This window comes from Mus caroli, unplaced genomic scaffold, assembly GCF_978045245.1.
Source record: "Mus caroli unplaced genomic scaffold, Mus_caroli_1 scaffold_8, whole genome shotgun sequence".
In the NCBI taxonomy this organism is placed as follows: domain Eukaryota; kingdom Metazoa; phylum Chordata; class Mammalia; order Rodentia; family Muridae; genus Mus; species Mus caroli.
In genome coordinates, this window is record NW_028227263.1 from 44547185 (window position 1) to 44570988 (window position 23804).

At 50.8% G+C, this 23804-nt stretch overlaps 2 protein-coding genes across 6 annotated transcripts; both read left to right on the forward strand.

Annotated features, from left to right (window-relative positions):
• Positions 1-851: 851 nt before the first annotated feature.
• On the forward strand, positions 852-6643 carry Folr2 (folate receptor beta). The gene is made up of 5 exons (XM_021166091.3): positions 852-992; positions 2342-2498; positions 5328-5513; positions 5599-5734; positions 5864-6643. Exons 2-5 carry the CDS (start codon positions 2352-2354, stop codon positions 6148-6150), a joined length of 756 nt encoding a protein of 251 aa, XP_021021750.1. The 5' UTR covers positions 852-992; positions 2342-2351; the 3' UTR covers positions 6151-6643.
• Positions 6644-8331: 1688 nt separating this feature from the next.
• On the forward strand, positions 8332-23686 carry Inppl1 (inositol polyphosphate phosphatase like 1). 5 transcript variants are annotated; one of them, XM_029479635.2, is made up of 29 exons: positions 8332-8462; positions 9448-9841; positions 12556-12619; positions 12708-12858; positions 13415-13535; positions 13771-13911; positions 14072-14165; positions 14272-14361; positions 14459-14557; positions 14660-14810; positions 14896-15002; positions 15295-15397; positions 15497-15693; positions 16209-16326; positions 16670-16766; positions 17049-17187; positions 17293-17392; positions 17492-17580; positions 17856-17937; positions 18054-18143; positions 18793-18906; positions 19007-19095; positions 19464-19551; positions 19644-19799; positions 20049-20127; positions 20219-20359; positions 21717-22383; positions 22587-22720; positions 22830-23686. In XM_029479635.2, exons 2-29 carry the CDS (start codon positions 9660-9662, stop codon positions 22918-22920), a joined length of 3774 nt encoding a protein of 1257 aa, XP_029335495.1. In that variant the 5' UTR covers positions 8332-8462; positions 9448-9659; the 3' UTR covers positions 22921-23686. The 5 variants fall into 5 exon arrangements, with proteins under 5 accessions (XP_029335495.1, XP_029335494.1, XP_085697607.1 ...); XM_029479634.2 differs by lacking the exon at positions 8332-8462 and adding an exon at positions 8553-8661; XM_021166088.3 differs by lacking the exon at positions 8332-8462 and adding an exon at positions 8562-8718.
• Positions 23687-23804: the final 118 nt, after the last annotated feature.

Consider the following 23804-nt stretch of genomic DNA (forward strand, 5'->3'; position numbering starts at 1 on the left):
GTTCCAGGGTAGCCAGAATCACACAGAGAAACCATGTCTTGAAAACCAAAATAATAATGATAATAATGTAAATGGTTGAGATATTGTTATTATCACACTAAAGACAATTTAAGTTTTTCCGTATCCCAGAGAGAATCTGTCAACTTCTATCCACGTCCACTCCCAATGTAAGTTGACAGAAATCATTTAAGCCTATGCAGGATGCATCAAGCTTTTACATGTGTATTTCTCAAAAATGTTCTGGGAAGCCAATTACAACCTGGTAAGGTCTGGTGACTCCTGAGATCTCTCACAGGGCCCTATTGGTATGACCTTACAGCCAGCTTCCTCTCAGCTGGGGTGTACCTCTGTCAGCCTGGCTTCCCCTCAGCTAGGGTGTACCTCTGTCAGCCTGGCTTCCCCTCAGCTGGGGTGTACCTCTATATGGCTAGCCTTGTCACAGGAACCACCCTGAGTACACTTCAGATTCGCTTGGGATGGGCAGTTGTCCAGATGCTAGTGGTTGTGGAGTGTGTGAATCCTGGAGTGAGCAACTCAACAAGAGGAAAGGGCTGAAGGGATAGTGCTTCAACAGTCATGAGCACATCCTACTTTTCCACAGGGCTAGAGATTTGGTCCCTAGTGTTCAGTTAGCGTGGCTCACAACCACCTGTAATTCCAGCTCCAGTGGATCCCATGCCCTCGTCTGACCATCACGGACATCCATAGACACATGGCACATGTACATAAGTAAAAATAATAAAAAAATTAAAGTGAAGAGATGAATGAAAACAGCAAAGACTAGACCAAATGACTCATGGGAGCCCAGAACAGGGTGGAGTCAACCAGAGAAGGAAGAAAGCAAGTGCTGAATGGGGATATTTTATTCCGTGCTTACCAAAACTTCTATGTGGGGCTGTGGACAAAGACTGGAGACTACCCAGAGTCTGACCTAGGGAGAGGCCAACTCGGATACCCCCCTATGTGCGTTCCTAGAAGCTAAGGACATTGAGGTAAGATCTTCCATGTGGGGAGAGGATGACGAGGACATATGGGGGACTTGGCAGGTTTGTGCTAAGAAGGAACATATCTCTCAGTCAAAATTCAAACATCTAAAAACTTCTCACATTATATTATTGAATGAATAGTTGATTGGCTGTGTTTGTGTATGTATGTATGTATGTATGTATGTATGTATGTATAAGTAAGTGTACGTGGGGATTCAGCTCTTTACTGCTACCACATAGGTTCCAGGGATTAAACTCAGGTCATTAGATTTGATGGCAAGTGTCTTAACATGCTAATACATCTTGCCAGATCCAAGAGATTTTATACTGTCCTTCAGTTCTTTTTGTTTGTTTTTTGTTTTGTTTTGTTTTTGTCTTGTTTTTCCGAGACAGGATTTCTCTGTGTAGCCCTGGCTGTCCTGAAACGCACTCTGTAGACCAGGCTGGCCTCCAACTCAGAAATCTGCCTGCCTCTGCTTCCTAAGTGCTGGGTTTAAAGGCGTACGCCACCATAGCCCGGCTCCTTCGGTTCTTTAGGTCATTATTTTTTGGGGTAGGGGGACAAATTCTCACTATGTATCACAGATTGGCCTAAACCCCACAAGCCTTCCCCCTTCCCGTCCTCCATGTACTGGGGTTGCAGGCGTGTCCCACTAATTGCAGCTGGATTTGTTTTGTGTGTTTCCTTTTGAGAGGTTTCGGTTGGGTCTGGTGCTTTTGCTGCAGATGCCACTGTCAGGATGGGGTGTCAGGGCAGAATGGCTTTTGGAGAACAGGAAAGGAAAATACTGAGGAAGCAAAACTTTATAAAGCAGCACTCTTTCTTGTGTACCCTCTAACCACACCATCCTGTGGGCTGTCACTTGGTCCTCCTGCCAATCTGGAGAACTTGGCAGGGCTGGGTCACCACCTCCCTCAGGGCTAACAGGATTTCTAGGCTGACATGATGACCCAGCTGATACAGAGTGGAGTGCCGAGAACCTCCCATGACAGGATGAAGGATCTGTGTGTCCCTGGCCCTTTTCAAGGTAGCAAGCAGCAGGGACCTGAACTATTTAACTATGTGTCATAAAGTCTGGAAATAAGATGAAAGCATGGGGCATCCCATCTTCTCTAGCTTGCAAAGCTTTGCTTCTTTTATAACCCCACCCCCCCACCCCCCATGCCATGGGGCCATGGGGTAAGAGAGTCTTCTTGTTGACCTCTATTCCAGCTTCAGGGAGCCTGAGGACATGAATGCTGAAGGAGAAGGGACTGATCTAATCTTTCACTATAAGGACAGAGAGTCTGAGTCAGGGAATAAATGAAGCCCCTCCCCCCTCTAGGTCTCCCTAACTTTAGCTCCCTCTGCACAGACAGAAAGACATGGCCTGGAAACAGACACCACTCCTGCTTTTGGTCTACATGGTAACAACAGGCAGTGGCCGGGACAGAACAGACCTACTCAACGTTTGCATGGATGCCAAGCACCATAAGACAAAGCCGGGCCCCGAGGACAAGCTGCATAACCAGGTTCTGCTGGAGTGTGGTCCTGATGGGAGGGTGATAGAGGGCAGGGTGGGGTTAGTGAACAGCCAGACACACCCACACCCTGAGCTCTTGTTGCCAGAGATGGCTTGGTGGAAAGTAGTGAGGTGATTTTCTGAGGGCTGTCCCCAGAAGAGGACATAGTGGTGGCAATGAAGCAGTTGATCATTAGAAGCCTCTAATTAGAGGCCATGTGATGATAATCGCTATATCTCTCAAATAAGGGCCTATGGAAGCACAGGGACTCACTCTCACAGGTTAGACACACCTGATTTTGTTGTTGTTGAGAGCATTGGTGTTTTGCCTACATATGTGTTGGATCCTCTAGAACTGGAGTTACAGACATTTGTGAGCTGCCATGTGGGTGCTGGGAATTGAACTCAGGAGCAGCCAGTGCTCTTAACCACTGAGCCATCTTTCCAGATTCCAACATGACTAGATTTTATGGTAGGGTTCAGGTAGGATTGTGGACAGATCCTCTAGAAATTGGAGGGTGAAAGACCACCAAAGAGATGGTTTCTACCCTCAATTCTTCAAGAGTGCCAAATGCATACGTGGGAAGACCCTCTGTGAGGACGGCAGTTCACGTGGTCTATAAGCATTTATGCCAACAGACAGAAGCTCAATGTAGCCTTTTTGTCACAGATATGTTTAGATCCTCTTTTATGTTCTGGAAAAAAAAATCATAGGTTAAAAACAAAAACCTGGCCAGGTGAGGTGGCACATACCTTTAAACCCAACACTCAGGAGGCAGAGGCAAGATCTCTGTGTTCAAAGCCAGCCTAGTCTACAAATTGAGTTCTAGGCCAGCCAGGGGTACAGAGTAAGACCCTGCCTCAAAAACAAGCAAGCAACAAAGCAAAACCGATTTGTAATTATTTATTTCATTGTATAACAGTTCATTTTATTATTGATTGCTATATCTCTCCCAGAAGGACTGATATATACATATATCATATGTGTGTGTGTATATATATATATATGTATATATATGGTATTGAACATAGAGCTGGAGAGATGGCTTAGCAGTCACAAGCACTTACTGCTGCTGCAGAAGACCTGAGTTCAGTTTCCAGTATGTACATGGCAGCTCATAACTACCTCTGAGGTACCATACCTACCAGGTCTAGAAGGGTTGATGCCCTCTTCTGGTACGTACATTCATGTACACACATAAATCTTTTAAAATGGTAAAAAAAAATAAAAATAAGAACACAGAATATGATATTTGAGCTTTATTACATGTGTTTTTCTATCTGTATATGTGTGACACACACACACATGCATAATCATGTGAACACACATATGTGTCATATAGTACATGTGTGGAGGTCAGAGAACTTTCAGGAGTCAGTTCTTTCTACCATGTAGGTCTGGGGTTGAACTCAGGTCATCAGGCTTTGTGGCAGGCGTCATTCTTCACTCATTGAGTCATCTTGTTGGCCTGTTTTTGTTGTTGTTGTTTTGTTTGTAAACAATGAAGCCAGTGGTGGTGCACACCTTTGATCCCAGCACGCAGAAGGCAGAGGCAGGGGATCTCTGAGTTTGAGGCCAGCCTGGTCTACAGAGTTCCAGGACAGATAGCCAGGGCTACACAGAGAAATCCTGTCTCTAAAATATAAAATAAAAGAGTAAGTGAACAAATGGAGCGACTGGTACCCCATGTAGACCAGCTATCAGGCTGGTGCCGAACTCACAGAGTCAGCTCCTTCTGTTTCTCAACTGTACTGCCGGGATTAAAGGTGTGTGTGTTCCATGTCATGCCTGGCTTATTTTGGAGTGGTATCTTTTTTTTTTTTTTTAAGATTTATTTATTCGGGGCTGGTGAGATGGCTCAGTGGGTAAGAGCACCCGACTGCTCTTCCAAAGGTCCGAAGTTCAAATCCCAGCAACCACATGGTGGCTCACAACCACCCGTAATGAGATCTGATGCCCTCTTCTGGTGCGTCTGAAGACAGCTACAGTGTACTTACATATAATAAATAAATAAAATAAATCTAAAAAAAAAAAATTAAAAAAAAAGATTTATTTATTCAATTTATGTATATGAGTACACTGTAGCTGTCTTCAGACACACCAGAAGAGGGCATCGGATCCCATTATAGGATTTTGTGAGCCACCATGTGGTTGTTAGGACTTGAACTCAGGACCTCTGGAAGACCAGTCTTAATCGCTGAAAGACCAGTCTTAACCGCTGAGCCATCTCTCCAGCCCCATTTTAGAGTTTTAAAAGATTCTTTGTTTGTTTGTTTGTTTGTATTTTGGAGACAGGGTCTTACACAACCCAAGCTGATTTTGAACTCAGGATGTGACTGAGGGTGACCTTGAACTCCTGATTCTCTTGCCTCTACTTTTTTTCCCCAGTGCTGGTTTTGTAAGCATGTGCCACCATGATGGGTATGTTTCATTTGTTTTTGAGATAGAGTCTCATCAATGCTATCTGGGCTGCTCTTGGATTCATGATCCTCCTCCATCCTCGGCCTCCTGAATTCTGGGATTACAAGGCATGTTGCCAACATGCCCAGCTGAAAAGAGTTTTTATAAAGTGTGAGAGATGCTTCATAAATGAGCTATTATCTCGAAGACAAGGCTCCTCTAGCTTCTTTCTTATACTGTGATGAGTATAGGAGTCATCCCATACTCTAGAGATGGGACTTCTGGGGGTCTAGGATAGAGGGGCCTTTGTGGTAAGTGTTCAACAGAATAGCCTGTGTGAAGCAGGGAAGAAGTGAGGACCAGGTGAAGCAAGGCTGGAAGGTGACATGCAGGACAGAGTAGGGTAAAGGGACTCAGCCCTGTGTCTTTCCCAACTAGTGTAGTCCATGGAAGAAAAATGCCTGTTGCTCAGTCAACACCAGCCAGGAGCTGCACAAGGATGACTCCCGTCTGTACTTCAACTGGGATCACTGTGGCAAGATGGAGCCTGCCTGTAAGAGTCACTTCATCCAAGACTCCTGCCTGTATGAGTGCTCCCCCAACCTTGGGCCTTGGATCCAGCAAGTATGGGTGCTTCCTTCACACACTTCAGAAAGGCTAACTAACCTTGGGCTCAGTCTCTTTAGCTGCCAACATTTCCTTTACCTAGGTGGACCAGAGTTGGCGTAAAGAGCGTTTCCTGGATGTGCCCTTATGCAAAGAGGACTGTCACCAGTGGTGGGAAGCCTGTCGTACCTCCTTTACCTGCAAGAGAGACTGGCATAAAGGCTGGGACTGGTCCTCAGGTAAGGACCTCGGGGTAGCGAGATGAATGTAGGGTTTGGAAAGGGGGAGATTAAAGATGTTTGGGGTGACCAGAGGTGAGGTTTGACCCTAGGTCTAAATGTCTGTGCCCACTATGATTCTGCCTGCAGGCATTAACAAGTGCCCAAACACAGCACCCTGTCACACGTTTGAGTACTACTTCCCGACACCAGCCAGCCTTTGCGAGGGTCTCTGGAGTCACTCCTACAAGGTTAGCAACTATAGCAGAGGGAGTGGCCGGTGCATCCAGATGTGGTTTGACTCAACCCAGGGTAATCCCAATGAGGACGTGGTGAAGTTTTATGCCTCCTTTATGACATCTGGGACTGTGCCCCATGCAGCAGTGCTTCTTGTGCCCAGCCTGGCCCCAGTGCTGTCATTATGGCTCCCTGGCTGAGAGGTCAGTCTTCTCTCTAGATTTCTCCTCTATCTACCCTTGGTCTGGTTCAACTCTTCAAAAAATAAGGAAGACTTGAGCCTGCTTCTACCCCTCTCCTATGTCATCCAGTTCCTGATCCATGTTGAGGGCTGGGGTTTCTACAACAATCATTTTCAATAAATCTATGACACATCTGGGCCTAATGAATTATTGTCACTGTGAGCTTGTGAGTGGGTGGGGACAGATCCTTTCCAGTCAGAGTAAATAGTGTTTCAATCCCCACCGTCACTATATAAATGTTCATTGTAAGTTTCCTCCTCCTAGAAGGTGGATGAACCGAGCGTCTGTGCTTCAGTAGCCTGTAGGAATCTAGTTGCTTCTCAAATAACAGGAAGATCCAGGATTTTTTAATTATATCATTCTCAAGCATTATCCCATCATGGGCTGAGAACATAACTCAGTTGGAAGAGTGCTTGCCTGGAGAGCTTGAGTCCAAGATGGGATATAAGAGACACTGTCTCCAACAAAAACAAAAATACATCTCAGGGGACTGGAGAGATGGCTCAGTGGTTAAGGGCACTGACTGCTCTTCCAGAGGTTCTGAGTTCAATTCTCAGCAACCACATGGTGGCTCACAACTATCTGTAATGGGATCTGATGTGTCTGAAGACAGCTACAGTGTACTCATATACATTAAATAAATAAATAAAATAATTAAAACAAGACAAAACACATGCCCTGTTCCTATCATGTGTCTGCTTAGCTCTGTTCTCAGCTTACAAAGGGGAGGCTGGAAACGGGAGTCCAGCAAAGATTCTGGAGAAAGGGGTAAAACTTCACACTGCCTACCATGATATAGATTGACTGGGTTGGGGTCCCTTGGATGAGGAGAGTCCATTAGGAAGTCAATCTGGAAGATACAGAAGAAACAAAAGCTTGCATTTCGCCCAGCGCTGTATCCTACTGATGAGGCCAAAAAAACCATTAGCGGTTTCCCAGAGGCAGAAGCACCCTCTAGCCTTCGGCTAAATTGTATTTGTGTTTATTCTGAGTGTGTGAGTGGGTGTGTGGGCTGCATGGATGACTTGGCACAGGTGTGGAAGTCAGAGGACAATAGGCAGGAGCTCTCTCCTTCCACCACATGGGTCCCTGGGGTTCAACTCAAAGTCTTCAGACTTGGCAAAAGCACCTTTACCTGTTAAGCCATCTCACCCCAATGACAGACACAGTCTTTAGCATCGCCGTCTTCTCAGGAAGCTGTAAATATATTGATTTTGGAGGGTCGTGACAGCTTTTCTCCAACTCATTCTCCTTTCTTTCTTTGAGGCCAGATCTCTTATGTAGTCTTGGATGGGCTGGAAGTCTAGACCAAGGAAGCTGGCTTACAAGTGGGTAGAGTCCCATTTGCTTCTGCCTCCTGAGGGTCGGGAATACAGGCATAGGAAAGTAAGACCCCACTGCACACCCCCGGGATCTGGGGTGGGCGTCCTCCATTCCCAGCGGGAGGAGCTGGGTACAGATTGGAGGATGTTATTTTATTTAAGCCCTGGCAGGACCAGGAGAAACAGGTAGGTGGGTGGAGGATCTCTGTTTTTGTATTTATCTGTTCTGGAAGGTCTCTACAGACCCGTCACGTCCCAGGCTTTGTTCTAGATGGGTTAAGCCAATGCAAATTGGCTTATCCTCTAAACAGAGGGAAACTCCTCTGGGCTGACCCCAGGCTTGGTCAACAGGTTCAATTTACCAAAGCGAAAGTTCTCACCCAGGTTAAAGGGATGCTCCTGACAGACTCTAGGAGTTAGTGGTTGTAGGCAAGCGGCTAGAGGCCTGCGCCTTTAAGGAGCCAGGGGGCAGAGGGGCGGGGCAGGAAGAGAAATCCTTGGAGACGCCACCACCATCCAGGTCTTTTTTTAGGGGGGAAATGGGGCGGGCCAAAGCCCTGTTTGGGTTCCGCCCCATCTTCTCCCGCCGGGTCCCCTTTTCCGCCCCAGGGGTAGGTGGATGGGAGGTCTTAGCAGCCTGAGTCTTAGGAGCTCCCTGCTCGCACCTGGCCTACGGAAGCGCAAGTTTGTTGATTTGGAGGGAGTAGCCGGAGCGGGGGCGGTGCTAATAATACCCGTTCAGTCCCCAGTCGCGCTTTACAGTTTACACAGCTGTCACCTTCGTTACTCCTTAATTAATAATAAAAATAGCCGCCGTCCCGGAGCGCACGCTGCATGCCAGGCCCTGAGCTTTACAGGCAGAGCCCCAATGAGCCCGCCCTCGTAACGTTACCCCAGTTATCGAAAGCGAGAAGCTCAGGCGCACAGAAGAGCCAAGGCTGTCCCGAGGTCACTCTGCGGGCGTGCGGCGGAGACCCGGACGCGGGCGGACGAGGCGGGGCGCGGGGCAGCCCCGGCTCCGGGGGGCGGGGCGCAGGCGGGGCGGAAGGCGCGGGGTGCGCGGTGGCGGCGGATGGCCATCTTAAGTGGCCGCGGGGAGTCCAGGGAGGCTTCCCCGGGCTAGGAGTCAACCCGAGTCGCCCTAGAGGTGGGGCCTGCGTTCGGTAGCTGAGGCTCTGAGACTTGAGGGAACTTTTTTTCCTAGGTAGTCTAGGGGGTCCTCCTGGTCTGGGACTGCAAAACCTGGGCCTGCGGGTGTGGGGCGTGGTGCCAGGCAATTTGGTGGAGATGGGGGAAGGGTTCTGCCAGGCTGGAGGGCCTGCGGGGACCGGTGCGTGAAAGGCTTGAAGATACAGGACCTCGTGCGCGCGCGTATGTGTGGGGTGGGGTATCGGATCTTGTGGGATCTTGTGGGATGTGTCAGGAATCGTTTTGGGGGGTTCAGGTCTGAAGGGGCTCTGACCTTATAGGAGTTACGAGAACTTGTTCTCTTGGATGATGGAGGTAGTAGTTGTGGATGTCTATCCTGGAGCCTTGCTTTGCGAACCTCGATCCCGCAAGGCTGTGGGGATGCCGAGTAGAAGAGATGTGTGTAGTAGAATCAGATTTGCATAGGGATTAGGGGTCATCTCATTGCGAATCGTTGGAAGGGTTGAATTCACCAGCGAGAACTTGGACTCACAAGTTGTCCCGGAGCGGGTACCGGGGAACTGAATCTTCTTGAGGTGGGGGGGATAAGATAATTGTGGGAGTTGGGTGGTGCTGGTCTTGCGGGTCCTGTAGGACTGTCGGAGCATCGTCCTTGCCGAGAGAGGCTGGGGGCAGGGGCGGCCCGGGCTCTGGGCCGAGTGGAGGGGGAGGGGACCGGCCAGCTCCTAGCTCCGTTCCCGCCCCTCCCCCGCCGCCTCTGAACAAACTTTTCTTTCTTTTCAAGTTGAGGCCGGCGCTGCGGGCGGCGGCGGCTGCGCGGAGATCCAGGCAGTTGGCGCGGCCAAGAGTGGAACCCAGATACCGGGTTCTCTCGGGCTGGTGGATCCTTAGTCCCGGGACCCGGGACCCGGACCCGGGCCCAGCCTCGACTTCAAGCTTCCCCGGGCGGATGGCGCGGAGCGGCAGGCATCGGCGGCGCTGAGCCCTGCGTGGGCCATGGCCTCAGTGTGTGGGACACCGAGTCCCGGGGGTGCGCTAGGCAGCCCGGCCCCTGCCTGGTATCACCGTGACCTGAGCCGTGCTGCTGCGGAGGAGCTCCTGGCTCGGGCGGGCCGCGATGGCAGCTTCCTGGTGCGAGATAGCGAGAGCGTGGCGGGGGCCTTCGCACTCTGCGTCCTGTGAGTAGGGCGGGCACGCGCCGAGTGTTCCTTGGTTGTGGTGGCAATCGTGGTAGTGGGGTGACTGTAGCTGTGGGGCTGCAGCCCTGTCTCCAGGGGAGACCTTGACTTTATCGCTGGGTGGAGGAAAGATACAGGGGAGCACTTCCTGCTGTGCCTGGAGCACTTTCTGAGGCCCGAAGCCAGAGTTCTGAAGCCCAGGGTGGGTGTGATGGCAAGAAATGGTGGCAGACGATGGTAGACCAGCTTAGACTTTCTCCCAGATGCACAGGGAAAGGATGCATGCTCTACATGAGTGCCGTTCGTTTTAAAAGCACTACAGTAGGGGGCAGAGAGACCAGTGTTTGGACGCCTGGGCAATTCTGCGGCTATATATGATTGTAGGGTGGGGTTGAATAGTGTGTGTTGGGAGGAAGAATTGGGGGAGGCAACAGGGTGAAGCTGTGTGGGACAGAACCTTCATTTTTTTTTTCCTTTCTTTTTCTTTCTTTTAAGATTTATTTTCTGTACACTGTAGCTGTACAGATGGTTGTGAGCCTTCATGTGGGTGTTGGGAATTGAATTTAGGACTTCTGCTCGCTCTGGTCAACTCTACTCACTCAGGCCCGCAGATTTATTATAAATCAGTACACTGTAGCTGTCTTCAGGCACCAGAAGAGGGCATCAGATCTCATGACGGGTGGTTGTGAGCCACCATGTGGTAGCTGGGATTTGAACTCAGGACCTTTGGAAGAGCAGTCAGTGCTCTTACCTGCTGAGCCATCTTGCCAGCCCTCAGGACCTTCATTTCATGAAACAATGAGTGAGTCTCTCTTGGCTCTGGATTGAGCTCTGGTTATCTGTCCGTGGATGAGTGCTGAGCAGCCTAAAGCTAGACTTGGCAGTTTTCTGAGTGGGCCTGGTTCTGTGGCTGTCCCCGGCAGCTGTGTGTGGTAATGGTTTGTAGTGTTCTTTCTGACCTGTACTCCCTGCCCCACAGTTCCACACTGAGTGGACCTCTGTGAGAGGCCTTAGGGGCTTGCGTTCAGATTTAGTAAAAATACTCTCAACCCATTTCCTGTCCCTTTCTCCTCCTTTTCTGATTGTCACTCATGGGATGGGGCTGTGGGCATTTGGTGGAGAGGAGACAAAGATATTGCTACATATTTGTCATACCTAAGATGACAAAGGATTTGGGGGCTCCAAAGGCTAGTAGTAGTGTTGACAGTGAGAAAGCTGGCCGAGACCGTTGACCTGCTGAGTGAGGGGTTCTGGGAACCTCTTGGCTTCTGCAACAAGTCAGAGGCCCTCCTAATGTGGAGAGACTAAAGCCAGACATCTTATGTCCATAAAAATCCCAAGACTCTGCCTCCTAGCTACCTCTAAACAGATCCCTTAATTAGGGAGGGGACAGGGCAGGTGCTGGATCAGCTGCTGAGTGGGAGGGGGACAGCTGAGGCTTTCTCTGAGTAAGGAACCATTGTCCAGTGAAGAGCGATCCTGGTTCCATTGTCAGGAGGAGTGTGTGTGTGTGTGTGTGTGTGTGTGTGTGTGTTTATAGGGAGGCAGATTTCAGCTCTCAGGAGCCTGGCAGAAGGGATCAGAAGTGGGTGGTTCCTTAGGTTTCCCAAACACATGCTTACCTATATACACATCACAGTACACAAAGAACATTCAAGACACACCCCTACCCTGACAGACAAACTAGCTTCTGCTCTCGTACTAGATACCAGCCAGCCCTACCTTTTGTTTGTTCTGTATCCTTGGGCAAATGATTTTTTCCTTCCTGAGCCCCAGTTTTCTCATCTGGAGAGTGGAAATATTAATGTATCTGCTATACAGTATGAATATGAAACGAGCTATGTGGAATGCATAACACAGTCAGGGTTTGGTTACTGGGATGTTCTTGTTGTCATAACTACAGATCCAGATACCACAAAGTAATGTACCCTGAGTCAGGTGGGGCTAGCTTTAGGGAGAAAATGACCTTGTGGCGTATGGTCCTCTCTGGAGCCAACACCCACTTCTGCCCAGCATAGACAGAGACCACAGTGCCTATTTGAGGTGTGGAGGCCAAGGGAGCCTTCCATCCCCCACTTAGTGTGTGTCTGGCTCAGCTGTCACCTGCTCAGCTGCTGCCGCCATCTGTCAGCACCCCTCTTGGCTTGGGGTTCCTAGAGGCTGAGTCTCCCATCGGGATCCCCTTTGGGTCATTCCAGTTTCTTGATGCTTGAGGAGAGAAAGCATAGCCCCCCACAATCCTCTGTAAAAATACCCCTGGACGCACCTAACCCCAGTGGAGTGAGACACCAACATAAACACAGACAGAGTCTCAGGCGTGTGTTAGCACATTGCCCATGCATGCAAATAAGAGCTAACTAGTCTTCTGAGGGCTTTTACTCTGGCGGGGGGCCCAGACTGGTACCACAGCCCAGAGGGGCTGTTTAGACAGCTGTAGAGGCCACAAAAGAGCTGCCTGTTGCGTCTGAGGCCCTGTGGTGGGTGTAGAATCTCTGTAGGTCTGGGACTAGGGAGGGGGGACCTGGTTATTTCTGTTCTTGTTGTCAATACTAAGAGGGTGGAAGTTGACTGGCCCCATCATTAACCCTCTGCAGGCTGGACAAGTGGTTTTAGAAAATCCAAGATGAGGGGCCTGTGGCTGAGCCTGGTAGCAGGCATAAGTAAGAAGACTGTAGCTTAGGGTTGACAAGTTCTGGTCTCTTCTTTGCCACTAGGTATCAAAAGCATGTGCACACATACCGCATTCTGCCAGATGGAGAGGATTTCCTGGCTGTGCAGGTAGGTGCTCAGACCTGTGACCTCTAATTTTGGTTTAGCCTCAGGCTTGGCGACCTGCTGGCTGACTCTCCCATCCTTGTTGGTTCAGACCTCACAGGGTGTTCCTGTGCGCCGCTTCCAGACCCTGGGTGAGCTTATAGGCCTATATGCCCAGCCCAACCAGGGTCTTGTTTGTGCCCTGCTGCTGCCTGTAGAGGGGGAGAGAGAGCCAGACCCACCAGATGACAGAGATGCCTCAGGTATTGCTCATCTTTCAGCATGAAAAAAAAAAAATCCCTTCCTTGGGCTGGGAAGATGGCTCAGTGGATAGAGCACCTGCTTTCATTAAATGCCAGGAGCAGGGTGGGGTTCAGGTCCTCACTCAGAACCCACCTAAAAGCTGGGTGGGTGTGGTGGCCTCGAGCAGGGGATCCCTTAGTATATAAATCAGGAAAAGTGTGATGGAGGAAGCCAGTTATCAATCTCGAGCCTAGACACACACGCGCGCACACACATATACACACATATGCACGCACGCACATGTATTCACATATGTGTAACACATATACATACATGCATGCATGCATAGTATATGCATATGCAAAGAGGAAAAGAAAACCCCTTCCTTGCCCCAGTTCTTTGACTCCTTGTCTCTTCCCATCCCCTCTTCCCAGGCCTACCTGCCCTGAAGTTCCATTTTCTTGTAATCACAATGCCCACTCTACCCTCTTTGCTGGGAAGTCTCTGATGGCTATGGCATATCCCTGTCACATAACAATGAGTTCACCCTGCTGTCCCACTGTTCCCTATCTACAGATGTGGAGGACGAGAAGCCCCCACTACCCCCGCGCTCTGGCTCCACCAGCATTTCTGCCCCTGTGGGGCCCAGCAGCCCCCTGTCAACCCCCGAGACTCCCACAACTCCAGCAGCTGAGAGGTGAGACCCCCCCCAGCCTCCTCTACTGAGCAGGAAGTTCCTTCTCTGAGAATTGTTTCCCCAGCTGAGTGATCATCTAAGCCCACCTCCTAGGGACCCCCATCTCAAATCAGCCCCAGAGAGAGATTCTCTGGCATGTTCTATTCTGCTTGCCTCCAATACTTGATGTGCTGGGTAGAGTAGGGTGCTTTGATAGTCAGCAGGACCTCCCCTGATTCTTCATCTCTCCTGGAAGCACTCCTAATGGACTCAGCACTGTGTCACATGAGTATCTGAAGGGCAGCTACGGGCTGGACCTGGAGGCTGTACGAGGTGGAGCCAGCAACTTGCCCCATCTCACCAGAACCCTTGTCACCTCGTGCCGAAGGCTACACAGGTACTAGGGATGGCTGAGCCTGTGGGCCCCATTCAGGTGTCAGACCTTGAACAGGAAGCCATCCACTGTGTCCTGACTTCTTCCACTGTACCCTGTTCCTATGCTGAAGGCCACAGAGAGTGTTACACTCTGTGCCATCTGAACCCACTGTCTCCCCTAGCGAGGTGGACAAGGTCCTGTCAGGCCTGGAGATCCTGTCGAAGGTGTTTGACCAGCAGAGCTCGCCCATGGTGACCCGCCTTTTACAGCAGCAGGTGGGACTGTAGGGAGGCCTCCAGGAGGTGGGACATACCTTGGAGCTGTGTGTGGGGTTTCTGCTTAGGAACCTTGTGTATTTCTATTTCTATTTCTCGCCGGCAGAGCTTACCACAGACTGGAGAGCAGGAGCTGGAGAGCCTTGTGCTGAAGCTATCTGTGTTAAAGGACTTCCTGTCAGGCATCCAGAAGAAGGTGGATGGACCTGCCCTTACATGCCCTGCAGGGACTAATCCCAGCATCCGAGGTGCCCCTCCCTGTCACATCCCTCACCTTTTCCTACTCTCTCTAGGCCCTAAAGGCACTGCAGGACATGAGCTCCACAGCACCTCCGGCTCCACTGCAGCCCTCCATACGCAAGGCCAAGACCATCCCCGTGCAGGCCTTTGAGGTACATGGCAGGTGGGGCCTCGTGGGGCAAAATGTAGCTGGAGTAAAGAGGGCCCCGCCTTTCTAAGGTCTTGTCAGCAGCCTTTCCACTCCTGGTTTACAGGTGAAGCTGGATGTAACACTGGGTGACCTGACCAAGATTGGGAAGTCCCAGAAGTTCACGCTGAGTGTGGATGTCGAGGGTGGGAGGCTGGTTCTGCTGAGGAGACAGCGTGACTCCCAGGAGGACTGGACAACCTTCACACATGACCGGAGTGAGCTAGGGTCAGAGTTGGGAGAAGTGAGCAAGGCAAGGCCCTCTGTCTGATAGCACAGGTGACCCCTCTTTCCTTCCCCTAGTCCGGCAGCTCATTAAATCCCAGCGTGTACAGAACAAGCTGGGTGTTGTGTTTGAAAAGGAGAAAGATCGGACCCAGCGCAAGGACTTCATCTTTGTCAGTGCCCGGGTGAGTTGCTGTCTGTGCCAGGGTGTTGGGGGCTACTGGAGTCTCCTTAGGATATCTCCTACTGGAATAGGAGGTGCAGGCCTGTCGTTCTTGGCAGGGAGTGTGTTGAGGGTAGATAGCACTCGTTAGTGCTTTCATACTGTGTGTGTAGTGGGGAACCTTAGGGAAGACCCTCCCTTCTTTCATGATGCCTGCTGCAAAGCAGGGTATCCCTGTGGAAGGGTGGGATTGCTGGGTACCTACTGTTTCTGACTGGCTACTGTGTGCCCTGTTCTCCCTCAACCTCCACTAGAAACGAGAAGCCTTCTGCCAGCTCCTGCAGCTCATGAAGAACAGGCACTCCAAGCAGGACGAGCCCGACATGATCTCTGTCTTCATAGGCACCTGGAACATGGGTCAGGCCCAGGCTGGAGTTATGGTGGGAGAGGAGGCTAGCTCTGGGACAGGGGCATGACCCACACCTCTGATTCCTGCTGCCTCCCCTCCACCTTCAGGAAGTGTACCACCACCCAAAAACGTGACATCTTGGTTCACATCAAAGGGACTGGGGAAAGCTCTGGATGAGGTCACAGTGACTATACCCCACGATATCTATGTCTTTGGGACTCAGGAGAACTCAGTGGGTGACAGAGAGTGGCTGGATCTGCTGCGTGGGGGCCTCAAGGAGCTTACAGATCTGGATTACCGTCCGGTGAGGGGGTTATCTTGCCTGGTCCCTTTTGTTATTTTTTTATTTTAAGATTTATTATTTATTATGTATACAGGGTTCTGCCTGCATGTATGCCTGAAGGCCAGAAGAGGGCACCCGTTCTCATTACAGATGGTTGTATGCCACCATGTGGTTGCTGGGAATTGAACTCAGGATCTCTGGAAGAGCAACCAGTGCTTTTAACCTCTAAGCCATTTCTCCAGCCTGCCTGGTCCCTTATTGTCACAGACCTTGTATTTTCTGCTTGACTTCATGACTAGCCCTGGGATGTATTGTTCTCATGGCTTTTCCTCTAAGCCCTGATGTTTCGTTTGGGAGACTGAACTTGAATTTCATGAGTTATTCATGCCACAGGAGAGGATGTTCTTGTTTACACTAGAAACGAATAGCAAGCCTTCCTAGTCCACGACTGACAAGATAGTATAGTTGATAGGCATTGGGAGTATAGGTAAGGGACCTCGGCCTGGGGCAAGGGTGACCCCACATTCTCTCCATAGATTGCTATGCAGTCACTATGGAACATCAAGGTGGCTGTGTTGGTCAAGCCAGAACATGAGAATCGCATCAGCCACGTCAGTACGTCTAGTGTGAAGACTGGTATCGCCAACACCCTGGGTGAGCAGGGCAGGTGGGCCCCTGTGGGTGAAAGGTACTTCTCTTCATGCCCCTGCCTCCTCTCCAGGGTCCTCCACTTTATGTGGTTTAGTTTTCTCATAAACAGGGTACTTTGAACTTTATATGTTCTCATTCTAAATCTCTTCCAGCCCCAAGAAAGATCACTAGGGGAGAGGTGGGTGTATGCATGTGCATATGCATGTGTGAACGTGTGTGTATGTGTGTGTGTGTGTGTGTTCTGGAGGAAGGGAAACACTGACTGTGTTGCTTGGAGGGATAGAGTACAGCTGGATTCCCTCTTTAGGTGACCCCTCTTCACCCTTCCTCTCTTTTGCCCTGACAGGGAACAAGGGAGCCGTGGGTGTGTCCTTTATGTTCAATGGCACCTCATTTGGCTTCGTGAATTGTCATCTCACCTCAGGGAATGAGAAGACTACCCGGTGAGAGGCACCATTTTTGTGTCTCCTTGTTTACCCTCCATTCTCCTGAGACCCATTCCTTTCCCCGTAGCCCAGCGCCTGACTTCCTCCATTCCTATCCTCAGAGACCCGCATTGTCTGAGGACTCCTCTTGCCTATGCCTGACCATGGTCCTGTCCCTACCTGCTTCCTCTATTTCTAGGGTCCCTCATCCCTGCCCCATCTTTGACCCCAAAGCCTTGCTACCTTTATGCTGTCCCTCCTTCCTGACTGTGGAGATCTGTCCTGGCTCCTCCATTGTAGGCGGAACCAGAATTATCTGGACATTCTGCGCCTCCTCTCGTTGGGTGATCGGCAGCTCAGTGCCTTTGACATCTCTTTGCGGTTCACTCATCTCTTCTGGTTTGGGGACCTTAACTACCGCTTAGACATGGATATCCAGGTGCCAGCAGGGCCTGGTGGGTGGCTATAAAGGAGGGCATTGGGAGGGAGTTTTGTATGGCCCTTCTCGAGAGGCAAGCCTCTGGTGCTTGTATCTGTACCCCAGGAGATCCTGAACTACATTAGTAGGAGAGAGTTTGAGCCTCTGCTCAGGGTGGACCAGCTCAACCTGGAGCGGGAGAAGCATAAGGTCTTCCTTCGATTTAGTGAGTGAGGGCCTGGCTATGTTCCTGGATGGTCCTGGGGTGTGGAGGATGCCTGGGTCTTTGGAGCTGTGGACTTCACGTGCCTTCTGCTTTCTTTAGGTGAGGAGGAGATATCTTTCCCACCCACCTACCGCTACGAGCGGGGTTCCCGGGACACATACGCTTGGCACAAGCAGAAGCCAACTGGGGTGAGTGAAAAATAAGGACTGGGGGAATCTCCCTCAGGTTTCAGGAAGTTAGCAGTGGGGCGTCAAGGAGCTGGGTTTCTGCATTTGCTACTCAAGCTTCTCTGGCTTCCCTGACGCCTTGGAAGGTGATGTTGGATATTTTGGGAATCCAAGGGAGAGGCAGGTGCTGGGTCCAGGAGCAGAGGAAGAGTAGGATTTTGTCAGTTCTGGGTGGGACCCATGCCAAGATCCCTAACTGACAGGACAGGGCTGATACGTTGCTATTCCTGCCACAGGTCCGGACCAATGTGCCTTCGTGGTGTGACCGGATTCTATGGAAATCCTATCCTGAAACCCACATCATCTGCAATTCCTATGGTCAGCGCCTTGTGACAGGATGATGGGAGACACTTGGGTGGTTACTATTCTGCCTCAGGAAGTAGGGGCAGAGAGCCGAGACGGAGTTCTCTTCTTGTGTCTGTCCCCCTAAATAGGTTGCACTGATGACATTGTTACCAGTGACCATTCTCCTGTGTTTGGGACATTTGAGGTTGGAGTGACTTCCCAGTTCATCTCCAAGAAAGGTACCTGTTCTGACATAAAGATGCGTGGGGGGCATAGACAGGGGCCTAGTGGAGTGATGGGTTTGTGGAGTGGACCGACCACACCTAGGTGTGTGTGTGTTCTTATGAACACAGAAGTGGTTCTGAACCTATTGATATATGAGGCTGTTTGTGCCTCTCTCATCATCGGAGGAATGGCATACTGGTATGTTTGTATCTGTCACACATGTGCCTTGAGTATGCCTGCAGATGTGGCATGGTGTTGACAGATAAGCCTAGAGACACTCTGGTCCTCACATCCACGTCCTCTGACATGAAACTTCCATGCTTGGCATGTTTTCTTTTTTTTTAAGATTTATTTGATTTATATGCGTACACTGTAGCTGTCTTCAGACACACCAGAAGAGGGCATCAGACCCCATTACAGATGGTTGTGAGCAACCATGTGGTTTTTGGAAATTGAACTCAGGACCTCTGGAAGAGTAGTCAGTGCTCTTAACTGCTGAGCCATCTCTCCAGCCCTTAGCATGTCTTTCTGTATAGATTTGTAGGTCTTGCTATTAGTTTAGGATTGGGAGATTCCTCTTTGCCTTATCTTTGGATCGACTAGGACCCCTCATCTGTCTGTCCAAAATGTCAGCATCCTGACTCTTCTGCCCACAATTCTTAGGTCTCTCTAAGACCTCAGATCAAGCCTACATTGAGTTTGAGAGCATCGAAGCCATTGTGAAGACAGCCAGCCGCACCAAGTTCTTCATTGAGTTCTATTCTACCTGCTTGGAAGGTCAGAGGGGGCCGTTGCTGGCTGTGGGGCACGAGAGAATGGGGTGTCAAAGGCTGCCCAGAGTGGTCAGCCCTAGTCATGTCCTCCCACTTCACCCCAGAGTACAAGAAGAGCTTCGAGAATGATGCTCAGAGCAGCGACAACATCAATTTCCTCAAGGTGCAGTGGTCCTCCCGCCAGCTGCCCACGGTGAGGCTATAGCCTGGGCCCACACACCGAGGGGCTCTTTGGGAGGAGGGTGAGGCTGGAGGGGATGCCAGTGTGTGGTTTTGCACACAAGGATAAGGAAAGTTGTATCTTTGGGAGCTGTGGAGCCAAGTTTTAGTTTGCTTATTCATTTATTTAATAAATGCTTCCAGAACCTTTGGTAAATGTCTAATATTGTCCACTGAGGACATAGAAAATTAACTGTAATGATGTAAAATGCTTTGAAAGGGCTATGTCTGTCAGAGTGAACATGGACAAGCCTTAGGGCAAGGACTGGGGCAGGGATTGCTATGGGAAGGGTGAGATGGGGCATCTAGGGGATTATTCCTCACTGGGCCTCTGTTCCTCAGCTCAAGCCAATTCTGGCTGACATTGAGTACCTGCAGGATCAGCATCTCCTGCTCACAGTCAAGTCCATGGATGGCTACGAATCATATGGTGAGAGACGAGAAGTAACCGGGGGTACAAGAAACCAGGTAGCTCCCTAGAAAGGTCTGACAGTTTGCTGGTCTGTTGCATCTCCTCCTTAGGGGAGTGTGTGGTTGCACTCAAGTCCATGATTGGCAGCACGGCCCAGCAGTTCCTGACCTTCTTGTCCCACCGCGGAGAGGAGACAGGCAACATCCGTGGCTCCATGAAGGTGCGGGTGCCCACAGAGCGCCTGGGCACCCGTGAGCGGCTCTATGGTGGGGGTTCCATTGGGCAGGGTGTGGGTGGGGCATGCGATGTGGTGGTGTGGGGCAGGTGTAGGAGGAGCAGACCCAGGGTGGCAGCCTGTTGGAATCCTGTGGTCCTGGAAAGTTCTGCAGCCTTGACTGAGTTGGGTCTACCCTGAGGAATAACTAGGAAGGGACTAGGTATTTCCAATATCCATTAAGATTCCTGGGATTCACCATCCCAAGTCCTCTCTGTTTCCCTTCTCTGTGTTTCCCCAGAATGGATTAGCATTGATAAGGATGACACAGGAGCCAAAAGCAAGGTTCCTTCAGTGTCAAGAGGCAGCCAGGAGCACAGGTGAGCTGGGTTTATGTTCTCCCAGGAGGGGACATTTGGGAGTCCCTCATCAGCCCCACATCGTCTTTTCTCTGTTCTGAACTCCATGCAGATCTGGGAGCCGCAAGCCAGCTTCCACAGAGACCTCCTGTCCACTGTCCAAGTTGTTTGAAGAGCCTGAAAAGCCACCACCGACTGGCAGACCCCCGGCCCCACCACGGGCAGTTCCTAGGGAGGAGCCCTTGAACCCAAGGTGAAAGAAGAAACCTGCTCTCCCCTGAGTTTACGTTACTATGCCTGGCTGTCAGGGCTGAGTGCTCTGACCTCTGAGTTAAAGGGAACCCAATGAGTCTTTTCTCTCAGCTCTGCCTTGGATGTAGATATTGGTCCTGGAGCTGGGCAAGGTGCCAAGCCCTGTAAATCCCAGTATTTGGGAGATGGGGCAGGAGGAAGAGATGTTCACAGTCACTTAGCTACAACTGAACCCAACGAACAGAACAAATGAACAAGTACAAACAAAAAAGGACATAGCTTGAGGTTATTTGAAGGTGGCCCAGGCTCACCCTGAGACTTCTTAGGGTCCATCTTATGAGGCTGAACCCAACAAAAGGCCCCGATGTTAAATGGGCTCATGGCCCAACAATTGAGAACTGCTTCTTGCTAGATTTATTTATTTATTTATTTATTTATTTATTTATTTATTTGGTTTTTCTTTTTTTTTTTTTAAATGAAACAAATGTTTTTTTTTTTTCCCCCTGCTTCACTTAGTTCCCACATTGTTCGCCGGGAGCCATGTGCTTCATTTAATTTCTTAAATGAGCCATCTCACCAGCCCCTATTTGGTTTTTCGAGACAGGGTTTCTCTGTATAGCCCCGGCTGTCCTGGAACTCACTTTGTAGACCAGGCTGGCCTCGAACTCAGAAATCCGCCTGCCTCTGTCTCCCAAGTGCTGGGATTAAAGGCATGCGCCACCACTGCCCGGCTGCTAGATTCTTTTTCTTTCCAAGACAGGGTTTCTCTGTGTAACCCCCTGGCTGTCCTGCACTTGCTTTGTGGATTGTTCTTTTTAGATGTCCATTTGCAAAGGTTCCAAGAGTGTGGGCAAGAAAGAAATTGAGAAGTTTGTTTCTTAAGTTTCCTAAATCTAATGGGCCAGGAAACTTACTCCCACATAGCAATGTCCTGGGCCTGGACATCCTAAAGAACACCCCTTTCCCAGCACTCTGGAAGATTAAGGCAAGAGGATTGAGAGTTCGAGGTTAGCCTGGGCTAAATCGTGAGGGCCTTAGGAGGGCTTTGCAGAGGATTCTCTCCTGGAGGCTTTTCTGATCTCTAGTCACCCTTCTCAGGCTGCTGTTACCCGTTTGAGGTTACGTTTCCATTATAAGGTTTCCGTTATAAAATCATTAAAGAACAGAGAGAGAATGTAAGTGGGGAAAGGAGGTAGGGTTTTACCTTCACCACTATGCCTCAAGGGCTTGGAGAGAGCAAGTGACTTACTCAAGGTCAAGTGCCAGTCTGGGAGCAGGGCAGGCCCTTGTCACTTCTCCCCAGCTCTCTCCCCTGCACCCACTGCCCTTACCTTGAGTCCTTTCTGTTCCCCATCCAGGCTGAAGTCAGAGGGGACACCTGAGCAGGAAGGAGTAGCAGCCCCCCCACCCAAGAACAGCTTCAATAACCCCGCCTACTACGTCCTTGAAGGGGTCCCACATCAGCTGCTGCCCCTGGAGCCACCCTCACTTGCCAGGGCCCCTCTCCCACCTGCCACCAAGAACAAAGTGGCCATCACAGTGCCTGCTCCTCAGCTTGGGCGCCACCGGACCCCTCGTGTGGGGGAGGGAAGCTCATCAGATGAGGACTCTGGGGGCACGCTGCCTCCTCCAGATTTCCCACCTCCACCACTGCCAGACTCAGCCATCTTCCTGCCCCCTAACCTGGATCCTTTGTCAATGCCTGTGGTCAGAGGCAGAAGTGGGGGTGAGGCCCGTGGCCCACCACCTCCCAAGGCCCATCCAAGACCACCACTACCGCCTGGCACCTCACCTGCCAGTACTTTTTTGGGAGAGGTCGCAAGTGGGGATGACCGGTCTTGTTCGGTACTGCAAATGGCCAAAACACTCAGTGAGGTAGATTATGCTCCAGGGCCTGGACGCTCAGCACTCCTCCCCAACCCCTTGGAATTGCAGCCTCCCCGAGGGCCCTCGGACTATGGCCGGCCCCTCAGCTTCCCTCCACCCCGCATCCGGGAGAGCATCCAAGAAGACTTGGCAGAGGAGGTGTGTTAGACTGGAGCTAGCTGGTTATGCGTACCTGATAGGTGTTCCTTTATTCCACTCAGAACTCACTGGTGTCTACAGCCCCCTTTGCTTGTAGCTGGATAATGGGCCTTTTGGGGGACACATGGGTAGAATGTGGCTGTTTGCATGTGTTTCTGTGAAGAGCCCTTAGTTCTACCCCCTAACATGCCCTATTCCCTTAGGCTCCGTGCCCGCAGGGCGGGCGGGCCAGCGGGCTGGGAGAGGCGGGCATGGGTGCCTGGCTGCGGGCCATCGGCTTGGAGCGCTATGAGGAGGGCCTGGTGCACAATGGCTGGGACGACCTGGAGTTTCTCAGGTGGGGGCGGGGCTGGAGGTGGATAGGGCGGGGTGTGTGGCCGCAAGGGTGGGGTTTCGGGCCCTTTAGGACCTCCTAGCCCATCTCCCAGCCTCTCTTATTCCTGCAGTGACATCACTGAGGAAGACCTTGAGGAAGCTGGGGTGCAGGATCCTGCTCACAAGCGCCTTCTTCTGGACACCTTGCAGCTCAACAAATGATTGCAGAGATTCTGCCCAGCTGCAAAAGCGGAGCTGGACCGGCACGTGCAACCAGGGTTGAAAGTTCGGAGCGGTGTGGCCGTGCATCTCTATTTATTGGGGATCAGAGTTCCCTACTGCCCAGTTGTTTGGGACGTTCTAGTTAGAACATCGTGCTCCCCACCTAGCTTTTAGGCCCAGGGTCGGTGGGGTTAGTAGCTTGTGGTGATTGTGAAGCTCAGTGGTTACGCTGGTGCAGACACCACCTTGCCTCAGGGTTGTGCGTGGGGTATGGTTGGGCACACCTGGGTCCTCACTTCCACTGATGTTTTCACCTCCCTCCCTCGGGTCAGAACCACAGGGGAAGAGTTCCTTACAGCTCCTACTCTGGGGACATCCATCCGTCCGGAAATGAAGGAAGAGCCCAGTACCTGGCTGGATTTATTTAAGTTTTTCTGTGTGGGTTTTGGGAAGGGAGGGCACGTTAATTTTATTGGGGTGGGGCAGGACCTCGGCCATAAAATGCCAAATTGCCTAGTTCTGGCTGTTCCTCTGGTTCGAAGAAGCGCCCTTGCCCAGGGAACGCGTGGCTGCCTGCGGATAGAGGGAGGGAGCCTGTCAGGTTGCCACCGCATCAGAGAACAGTGCTGCAGTTTATCCCACCTTGGGTACTCAGAAAGGTTGTCGGCTTGTTGTCTTCAATAAATTAAGTTTTATTTGGATTGAGCAAAATCACCTTAATAAATTACACGTTTTTCAAAGAAAAAATAAAGGAAAAGGAAAACCATTTTGTTCCGTTCCCCGATGGCTCTTCCCTTCTAGTGTCTAACCTCTGCGCCATACTGGCTAGGGATGGGAGGTGACTCGTTAAGGGTGGGATTGGTGATGGGACTCTTCAGGTTGCT

Coding starts and splice junctions, on each gene's coding strand:
- Folr2 (XM_021166091.3), top strand. CDS start 2,352: ATGGCCTGGAAACAGACACCACTCCTGCTTTTGGTCTACATGGTAACA. Junction 2,499..5,327: donor AGGACAAGCTGCATAACCAG/GTTCTGCTGGAG, acceptor TTTCCCAACTAG/TGTAGTCCATGGAAGAAAAA. Junction 5,735..5,863: donor AGGCTGGGACTGGTCCTCAG/GTAAGGACCTCG, acceptor TTCTGCCTGCAG/GCATTAACAAGTGCCCAAAC.
- Inppl1 (XM_029479635.2), top strand. CDS start 9,660: ATGGCCTCAGTGTGTGGGACACCGAGTCCCGGGGGTGCGCTAGGCAGC. Junction 17,188..17,292: donor GCTTAGACATGGATATCCAG/GTGCCAGCAGGG, acceptor TCTGTACCCCAG/GAGATCCTGAACTACATTAG. Junction 20,128..20,218: donor AGAGGCAGCCAGGAGCACAG/GTGAGCTGGGTT, acceptor AACTCCATGCAG/ATCTGGGAGCCGCAAGCCAG.